The following is a 10,649-nucleotide window of genomic DNA, read 5'->3' on the forward strand; positions in this document are numbered from 1 at the left end:
TTTTTTTTTATTTTGATGGAAAAAAAATATTCCCCAGCATTCGAACTTAAAATGACATGTTAAGTCTAGAATCTAGAAGGACAGTACTAGTGAGTGGATCCAGGTATGCTTGATATAGATACCTGAGGTTTGTTCTTGCTGGAACCAGCTCTAAAAGAATGGAGTTTCTATCTGGAGCAACTAGTTAGTAAAGTGCTTTAGTTACTAACTTCATTGAGGTTACTTCTTGACTACTCTTCACCTAACTCCTGTATTGCTAGTCTGAAAATGTCAAGACACAGTGCATGCTCCTGCTATCTATTATCATGTTTCCATTGCTTAAATATGGGAGAATTGTTTTAAACCTTTGTTTTCCTTCATGAAAATGATGTAGCAATTGCATATCCTGTAGTTTCAGATCCTGCCATCATTTCCCCAACCAATTTGACCAATAATAATAGGCCTCTTTTTAGACATAACTGTCAGTGGCCATGAATAAGGTTATCAAAATCCAGTGCTTATAAATGAATTAATTTTATATATCACAAAACAGCCGAGTCTAATCTTCCTTTTAACATAATATTTACAGGTTATAATGACTGGCGAGAATTCTGTGGCTTACCGAAGCTGGAAACTCAAGATGACCTACATACAGTAATAGCCAATAACAATGTCACCAAAAAAATCATGGAATTATACCATAATCCTAGCAATATTGATGTTTGGCTTGGTGGCCTGGTAGAAGACTTTCTTCCAGGTGCTAGAACGGGTCCCTTGTTTGCGTGTATAATTGGAAAGCAAATGAAAGCATTAAGGGATGGTGACCGGTGAGTTTATTCATGCTGTTGAATCATTTGTGTAATGTGCAGAAGCCATGGAGATTTTACAGATATGTGAGGATACTTTCCAGAACATATGACAACATGATATTGAAACAGGCTTTAAACAAATTATTCCCTGCCACTTTCATGTTTTCGACATTGCTCCTTCAGTTTTGTTGGGTGAGCTATTTCTTCTTTGGTCTGTATATAATTTCAATTCCATATGACATGGAAATGGTTTCTGTGGTATTGAGATGCCCAACTTTGCAATCCTGGTGAAAATGTAAGGTGCCACCAGCAGTGAATCCTGCCAGGGGCAGCTAACTTCTGTGTGGATGGATGTGCAGGCTTTAGTTATCTGGTCCCTGAGGGCTGCACTGGGCTCGGGGTCCTTAACTGGAAGAACCTCAACATTTTCCATGGCAACCACAGCAAAGTCAGAAGGGATAAGCAGAAATATGTAATTCAGGCTTCCTAGAGGGGATAATAAAAACACCATGTACCTAGTCTTATGTGAACTGGACTGCAAAGTGCTCTCAGTATTGCCTCATCAAACATAGCATAGTATGTCCCTTCACCCAACACCTGCACAACCAACACCAGTTCCTGTGCCAGTTCAACCCTCCACACCATGAAGGCAGGAGAAATGCAGCATCAGGTCACAAAGGGGTGCAAGACACAGTTTATATCTTGCTTCTGCTCCTGAAGCAATTATAAAACTAACCTTTTTTTCATTTCCATCATGTACTCGTGGCGGTGATTTTGAATCTCATGAGCAGACTAATTTTAAACTGCTCACACCATGCTAGCAGTGGTGTTTTAAGTACATCTGGTCCTTATGCTCACCTCTAAGCTCCTATCATAAGTCACTGTTGTGGAAAGAAACCATTATGTAAATAAGCATCCAAGGCAGAATTTAAATCTGAACTTTAAAAAATGTTAATTAATTAGCTCACAGGAAAAGGCAATGTTAATCATAAAGGTGGTATCTTATTAGCACAAACTGTATACACAACAAATATTCTACTCAGATACGTTAAAAACATGGCTGAAAATCTTCCGAATCGTGCAAGCACAGTTCATCCTATTAGGGGAAGGGTAATCTATTGGGGGCCCTCCAGCTTGTTTCCATTATGAGCATTATTATACTTATTCAGTGTCTTATGATACTACTAGCATTAATTAAACTTAAGAAGAATCTAACATTAACATCAAATTGAGAAAAAGAGGGTTCTAATAATAAAAGAATTCCCCAAGTTTCTGCCTCAAAATTCATGTCATCTAACTTAAATGTGAAATTGTATTGCCATTAATACTGTGATAAGGTGAAGAGAAATTAGAAGTACGTTATGGTTTAGGCCCAGGCAGCAATTAAGCACCATGCAGCCACTCACTTGCCCCATCCCATCCCCCAGGGTGTGATGGGGGAGAGAAGCATAAAAAAAAAAATCGTGGGTCAAGATAAAAACAGTTGAATAGGACAGCAAAGGGAGAGGAAATAATAATATCACTGATAAAGGAATATACAAAAACAAATGGTGTACAACGCTACAATTGCTCACCACCTGGTGATCAATAGCCTGTCCCCGAGCAACACTCCCCTCTGGCCAACTCCCCTCAACTTATATAATGTGCATGGCACCTTATGGCATGAAATATCCCTTTGGTCAGTTTGGGTCAGCTGTCCTGGCTGTCTTGTCCCAGCTTCTTGTAGAGAAGAAGCTGGGAGAACAGGGGCAGTGTGACAAAATTGAAAATGTCCTTGTCTTCAGAACATAGAATCATAGAATCACAGACTGGTTTGGGGTGGAAGGGACCACAAAGATCATCCAGTTCCAACCCCCCTGCCATGGGCAGGGACACCTTCCACTAGACCAGGTTGCTCAAAGCCTCATCCAGCCTAGCCTTGAACACTCCCAGGGATGGAGCATCCACAGCTTCTCTGGGCAACCTGTTCCAGTGCCTCACCACGCTCTCCATGAAGAATTTGTTCCTGCTATCTAATCTACACCTCCCCACTTTCAATTTAAACCCGTTACCCCTTGTCCTGTCACTACAGCCCCTTGTAAAAAGTCCCCCCCAGCTTCCTTGTAGCCCCTTCAGGTACTGAAAGGCTGCAATAAGGTCTCCCCGGAGCCTTCTCTTCTCCAGGCTGAACAAGCCCAACTCTCTCAGCCTGTCCCCATAGCAGAGGTGCTCCAGCCCTCTGAGCATCTTCGTGGCCTCCTCTGGACTCACTCCAACTGGTTTTCTAATGTACTGATTTAAGTTCAGAAATCAGGACTAAGTGATATTTTTGACTGATTAAACTCCATCCTGATAGCCTTAAAATCTTTTGTCAGTAATCTGACAAAAACATGAATGTATTTCTTTTCCAGTGAACTAAACTCAGTACTGTCTCAGCCAAATCACCTGGTACAAATTGTTTCTGTTTCATCAGCATTGATTTTCTTTTTCCATCTCTTTCTACTCTGAATCTTTTGTGATCTCCGGATTTGCAATAATTGGGCAAAAATTTTGAAGCTGACTTTGCATAGGGGAGATTACACCTCTTATTTCTTTTTTTCTTTCATTTCTTTCTTTTTTTCTTTCATTTCTTTCTTTTTTTTTTACTCTGTAAAATTCACCTGTAAAATTTTGATGACCTGATACAGATCTGTTGGAGCAACCTTTGTTAGGGTAAACACTTACCTGCTGGGTAGATTAAAAATAATTTTCTGCTCAAGCCTTCTCAACAGTGTAGATAAAACTGAATTTTGTGATAAAAGTAGAATAGGTTTATGTACATGAAAGGGGAAATGACAGATGTAGGAGATCTGAGTGGAGCAGTCTCTGATGGCTTTGGTTATGGGAAGGGGCCTGGGAAAGGTCAGTGAGGTTTCAGGATGCTCTGGGAAGTCTGGGGAGAGTGTGCAGGTGAAGGGCAGGAGGAAAGCATCTTTCTTCTTCCTCTCTCCAGCCGCTCCACCTCCTGCACTGCTGCTGAGCTGTGCGACAGTCACTACACCCCTGGTCCTCCAGATGGCGTCCTCCTCCAATATAGGGAAAGTGGGTCAGGTTTCTCCCCAAATTGTCCTGCTGGAGGCAACTATTTGCCTATAAAACCAGCTGTCCAGAATTTTGCATGCACTTACCTTACTTAACCAGTACACTCCTGTTGGCAGCAGGGTCCAATTTGCCCAGAAAAGTCCCCCCCAAGGCACACTAGCAACCTTCATGGTCCCCAGAACACAAACAGGACTGTCAGCTTTTTCTTTTCCATGGTGCCATTTCAGGGGGTTCATGAAAGTCCTAACATGCTGCACACATGCCAGGTTTGTGCAGGGTCCGCAGTCAACACTGCTGATCCCTTCCCATCAGAAAAATGTAAATGTAAAATCCACAGGCTTTTCTAGAACCCCCAGCCTCGTTGCCCCACTATTATTGCCCTGTGTTAAACCTGGGGGTAAGTTGTACAGAGTGATCGCATCCATACTCTACTGCTAAGCATAGTTCTAGGACACGTTACCACAAATAGTTCCTAGCATTTGGGAAAATCCTAATTGGCTTATGTACCACAAGGAACTATCTTAGCAGTTTAGCAGTGCTTAACACTGTTTAATGTACTAGTGCAGATGTGCTATCAAACTCTCAAGAAATAGTTTTTGCCATTCATGAAACATCATGTGGAAAATGTTTATCTTTTCCTTTTTTCCTGTGTTTTCTTTCTCTTTTCCTTTTATCTTTAAACACATAATTATGTGTGTATGCACACATATGTATTTCACATAATACATACCATTTAACAGCTACACCTTTGTAGCACCAGCTGGTCCTTGTGTTCTGGCACTGCATCCCCAATCTGACAAAATGGAAAAAGCAGCTCCTCTCTGTTCCAGCCAGTGCTCTTAGCTTACCTTTTTGTATGATCAAAAGCACAGTTACTGTCCTACTATTTTCTACTATAATTAATCTGCATATCTACAGTTTTCTTAGCTAATGAAGAACACCATATTACACAGAGGGGCATTCAGCAATACCTTTTTTCATAGCAACCATTCAGTAATGTCAAGCACAATTCCAAAGGTATGGTATGGGGAAGTCTGTTATGGCTACTCTAGTTCTCCTATAATTTATGTGCTTAAAACAATTTATAAGCACAGAGTGAATGCTGATGTGCCTAAGATTAAGCATCCAGGTCCAAAAAATTGATTCCAAGTTTTTCTCTCAGGACTGTAACTTTTTCTGTGGCCCTGAAAAGCATTTCTGCAAATGTGTATAATGAAGAGTTTTCACCAGCTGACTTTAACAGATCATCTGAGTTGACCAGTACATCAGACTCACACTAGCATTTTTGTGACCTTAAAGATGAGTGTTTAAGTTTGCAGATCATGGTGTTTACATTTATTATTGTTGTATCCACCTACATTTTGACATAATTTTTATTTTTGGCCTTTTACACAGAGTACTGTGAAAGCAAGAACAATCAGCTCTCTGAATTTGATCTTTTCCATTTTTGAAAATGTTCCTCTCAATCTTTCCAGATTTTGGTGGGAAAATGATAATATTTTCACAGAAGATCAAAAGCATGAACTCAAAAAACACTCATTGTCCCGCGTGATTTGTGACAATACAGGAATTTCTGAAGTACCAACAGATGCCTTTCAACTTGGAAAGTTTCCACAGGATTTTAAGCATTGTGACAATATACCTGGGATGGATTTAGGAGTTTGGAAAGAAGTGTATCAGGAAGGTAATCTGGTAATTACCAATCTTTTCTGAAAAGAAGGGAGAGTAATAAGTAGTTAGAGCACTGACCTTGGTTGCAGCAGGGCTTGAGTTACTGGTCTAATGCAGATCCTTATTATTTCTACCACTTAGAAGTGGGATCTAGGTCTTTCCTTACTTCTCAACTCCCTCTGTAAAAAAGATAATATTTTTCAAATTTACTCTGGTAACATGAATAGTTTGTGAGATATCCCGACTTAATGGTAACTGGGGCAAGAGTTCTTAGACATAGAAAATATTGACAAGGAACCCTGTAGAACATACTATTAGAAGATAACACTAATTTTGTAAGTCAAACCTGAGGTATTCTGTATACATTCTTGTCCAGAAATGAACACTTAAATTCTTAATCACCTTAAAACATATGAATAATTTCACTGAAGTTAATTTATGACAGTAATGGAGGATCACATCCATTTGTGAGGGTATGGTAGTAATTTTTTAAAAGCTTGTAATACAGCCTTTTTATTTTTAGAGGAAATATGTGGAACACCAAAGACTGTAGAAAATGGTGATTTTGTATACTGCTCAGAATTTGGAAAATCTACAGTGACTTATTTATGTAAATATGGATTTCAATTACAAGGAGAAGAGCAATTAACCTGCACAAGTAAAGGATGGAACTTTGAGGCTCCTGTTTGTATAGGTATGTATTTTTTTGTTGTTTCTGAATTTTCAAAAGCTAAATTCTATCATAGCTCATCAGAAGTGAACTCCCTCCTGTGCTTTCTTGTAGTCAGACTTGTGGGTTTATAGGTACAATAACATGATCATGTGAAACTCTCTTTGCTTCAGAATTGCTATCTCAATCTCTACCCATCCTGATTCAGCAATCAAGTCAATGATAGGAAAATGTCACTAAAAATTACCTAATTAGCAACAATTGAGTGTATTAACAACCACTAGGAAGAGGCAGCAAATCAAAATTTTACATTGCTTCCTCCCACATTCAGTGTAACAGCTAGACAGACAGTTGTCATTTTCCTGACATTGTTTCAATGGATGCTCTAGACACAAAATGAGCTCAGCACCAGTAGTTCATATACCATCCTAATAAGATAAAAGCAAAATGACGAAGAAACAAATGCTGGGAAGTGAACAAGTGAAATCAAGCAAATTCATTATCACTTCAGTTCCAACCTCCCTTTCCCAAATAGCTGTGGAAAGATTTGCCAGAAGTCAGTTACTTCTACAGGTTCAAAAGTAGAGCAGGTGAAAAATCAACAAAAATATACTGCCTTTTGACATTTTACACACATTTTCACGGGAATAATTTTCTGTTATTTTAATTATTTTTATCTTCCCTTTCCTTTTGCTTTGTTTTTTCTGTTGAATATAATAGGATAGGAAGAAAGAGAATGTGGCAAATACTTCATTACATGACCTTCACTATTCACAGCTATGAAGGATGAATCTCTCTGTTCACATTTCAAATGTGTGTGTTTACAATGGCATGTGTGTATATATATATGCACACACATACTCAAACTGCTCAGCTTTATAAGAACATGAGAGAAAATGAAACCTGAAAAGGCCATATTTAGGAATTTATTATGGATGGTGATAAATTAATTTGAATGCTAGTGCTGCAGCTGATATGCAATAAGGTCTGCTTATCAGTATTTCTGTGACAGCAGAATAGAAAGCTATTCATTCTAATTGTATACCTGGTATGGAAAAAGTCAAATGAAATTCGCAGCTCTTTCCTTTATTCAAATCCTATTTATCCACCAAATCCCACCCACATAAATACCATATAAAGAAATAAAGCTGTTAAATGAATTATAATAAAATCTTTTCAACAGATTAATGTTCTGGCAGCAAACTGAATAAATAAGATACATGAATGAATCATTCCTTGTCCTAGTTTCTTTTAATATGTTCAGTAATGTAAACAGAAGACTGTATATCTGCTATAGGAAAACAAGCTGCTGCATATATTAAATAAGCAATGCCTTTATTAAAAGAAAACCATCAAAACCCACTTATGCAGATGCTACTTGAGTTTTACAGTAGAAAGCACTTTGTTCCATGCATGTCTGTGCAATGTGTTCCCATTCTTTTAAATGTTCAGCAAATTAGGAATAAGTCAAGCAATACAATGAGGAGGATAGAGCTTAGCATTTCTGCAGATGGTTTCAAAATTATATGCTGCTCTGGAAAAGACAGAGTGGCTTGCTGGCAAAAGCATAGGAATCTGAGAGCTGTTAATTCCTGCTTACTAAGTTTGGCTTTGACAGAAATAATTTCTATTGATTCAGGAAGTCGTTTAGTGCGAGACTATGCTACATTCCTTTATATTGTTATCTTACTCTTGACAGATAACTCTGTTTACTTTAATAAAGTATTGCTCTCTGAGTAGTAGGGTAGACTGGTAAGATCATAGAATTATAGAATTGCCTAGGTTGTAAAAGACCTTTAAGATCATTAAGTCCAACCGTTAACCTAGCACTGCCAAGTCCACCACTAAAGCATGTCCCTAAGCACCACATCTACACGTCTTTTAAATCCCTCCAGGGATGGTGACCCAACCACTTCCCTGGGCAGCCTGTTCCAATGCTTGACACCCCTTTCAGTGAAGAAATTTCTCCTAATATCCAAACCTCCCCTGGCACAAATTGGGGCCATTTCCTCTTGTCCCATCCCTTGTCTCTTGGCGCACAAAACAAACACCCATCTCTCTGCAAACTCCTGTGGTTGTAGTGAGCAATAAGGTCTCCCCTCAGCCTCCTCTTCTCCAGGCTAAACACCCCCAGCTCCCTCAGCCTCCTCTTGTTCTTTAGACCCTTCACCAGTTTTGGTGCCCTTCTCTAGACATGCCCCAGCACCTCAAAGTCTTTTTTCTTGTAGTGAGAGGCCCAAAACTGAACACAGAATTTGAGGTGCAGCCTCACCAGTGCCCAGCACAGGGTGACACTTCCCTAGACTCTCTGTGGCCACACTATTTCTGATACAAGCCAGGATGCTGTTGGTCTTCTTGGCCAAGAAACACACTATTTAGTGATGAAAAGAGAGTTAGCTGGTTAACAGATAGCTTGACTATGGACCTACAAAAGCTGAAATAGCTCATTTGAATTACGGTAGAGGCAAAGCCCATGCAGGTTTTCCTTTTCAGACAATGATGAAGCCAGTGAGAATTAACCCAGGAGGTAGTCTTGAAGGGAGTATTTCAGGAATATTCATCCTGAAAAACAGATTATTTTCCTGCTTCAGAGATGTTACATTCAGGGGTGTTCTGAGAGTTAGTCTTTCTTAAGGATACTAAAGATGAAAATTATTTCTTTCATGATTAGTCTTTTGACTGTCTCAGTTGATGGTTAGCTTTGGACACAGCTACAGCTTTGTATTAAAATTTGAGACAGGATCAAGCTTGATCCTATTTCCAATGATAAAATTCCCTAAGTGGGCTGAGTAACAATGCTACACTTAAGTCAGTGAATCATTCCTACAGGGTCAGTTTTTAATACTGATCAAAAAGAGCTACTTAGCCTGAAGTAGCAGATCAAACAAAAAAGAACAGAATATAACCAAAACCATAAGAGACTGAAAGCTCAGTTAGTTACCCACATATGAGATTCCCAGGGCCATGGGTCAGAGACATTAAAGAAGCTGGCAAGTATTGTACAGGACCAATGGGAAGATATCTAAAACAGTGCTGGGCATCTATCTTTGGGCAGCTGAATCCAATCCTGAAAGTAAATACTACACAGAAAGAAAAAAAGATGCAGATATATTGAAAAGACTCCATTCTTTCCCTCATTGAGTACTTTCGTTCCTTCACTCCACACTGTCTCCCCTTTCATCACAATCAGAATGTGAGAGTGAAAGGTCTTGAGTGGCCTCAAGAACAATACGTTTGTGTACATTTTAGACTGGATAATTGTTCATCTGCTCATCATTCTGTCAGAATGTTGGCATTTCACAGAATTTATATAACATCTAGAAACAACTATCTTTGCAGTGATATCACAGATTACTGCTATAAATTTTGTAACCAAAGCTATGGCTCTTCAAAATCATGCATAGAAGTGTATAGAACTGTCAGTGTTATTCTTTTCAACGTCTCTGTAGAGCACAGTATGTGAAGAGTTTATAGAGGAACTCAAAGTCTTAGGACATAAACATATGCAAGAAGAGCCCTCAATTTTACAGTTCACTTTTTTGAAAATTCAGCCAATTGCCATTTGTACCTTTTCGTGGATTACCAAAACAACATTTTCTTTTTTCATGATTTCCAGCTTACAAACAAACAAACAAAGAGAAAAACAAAATAAAACAAAATATCCTGGACTTTTTGCTTTAAGCAGTAATGATAAGGATCAACATGTCATTGAAAGTGTACAATACCTTTCATTTGTGAATACTTGTAGAAAGTGTATATGACAAAGTGGTAATCCCTCTCTGTAATTTGCAATCATTATTGATTAGTGTGTATTCATTTTGCAGACATCAATGAATGTGAAAATGAAATTAATCCACCATGCTCCTCTTCTGCTAAATGCATTAACACTAAAGGCAGCTACAAATGTCTCAGTACCGATCCTTACAAGCTGACAGAAGATAGAAAAACATGCATTGGTAATGCTTGTGAACATACTGTCCATTAAAACCTTCTCTGTTCTGTTTTACAGTGCTGTAAAAAATAATAAAATTAAGATTTATTGAAGAGCTGTTAACATACATAAAAAACCTCTACACAGTCATGGGCACAAAGGTAGTCAGATTCTGTAACGTATATGAAGATACTGAATAAATAATTCAGACACAGAAGTAAGCTTTTCATTTTTCATTCCTACTGTATATAAACTACTTAGTATTTCCTGACAGTGTATATGAAGAGGTGATCCAATCTGTATCAGTTTCTCCTAGTTAGTATCTAAACTCAGCATTTGAATCTTAACTAAGTTACGTCTATTAAGTTTCAAAACTGTTAACCCTTTTAGAGCTAGCATCAATTATGCATTTTCTTGGTTTACAGCTTTTCGGCATGTATGGAAGCTGTACTGTGTCTTGAGGTTTAGATGGGGAGTATGAGTGTAGTTGCCCACTGATGCTGAGCAATATCTGTTCTGGGGAAAGAGA

General features: G+C 38.6%; 1 protein-coding gene across 1 annotated transcript; it reads left to right on the forward strand.

Annotated features, from left to right (window-relative positions):
• Window positions 1-532: 532 nt before the first annotated feature.
• Window positions 533-10,145, forward strand: LOC104512247 (thyroid peroxidase-like; the record flags this gene model as incomplete). The annotated part of the gene is made up of 4 exons (XM_010155165.1): window positions 533-806; window positions 5,324-5,532; window positions 6,043-6,213; window positions 10,014-10,145. Coding segments are annotated over 4 exons (786 nt in total), but the record flags the coding sequence as incomplete, so codon positions are not given.
• Between the last annotated feature and the right edge of the window lie 504 nt (window positions 10,146-10,649).

The sequence above is a fragment of the Eurypyga helias genome, unplaced genomic scaffold (genome assembly GCF_000690775.1).
Source record: "Eurypyga helias isolate BGI_N326 unplaced genomic scaffold, ASM69077v1 scaffold1777, whole genome shotgun sequence".
Taxonomy (NCBI): Eukaryota; Metazoa; Chordata; class Aves; order Eurypygiformes; family Eurypygidae; genus Eurypyga; species Eurypyga helias.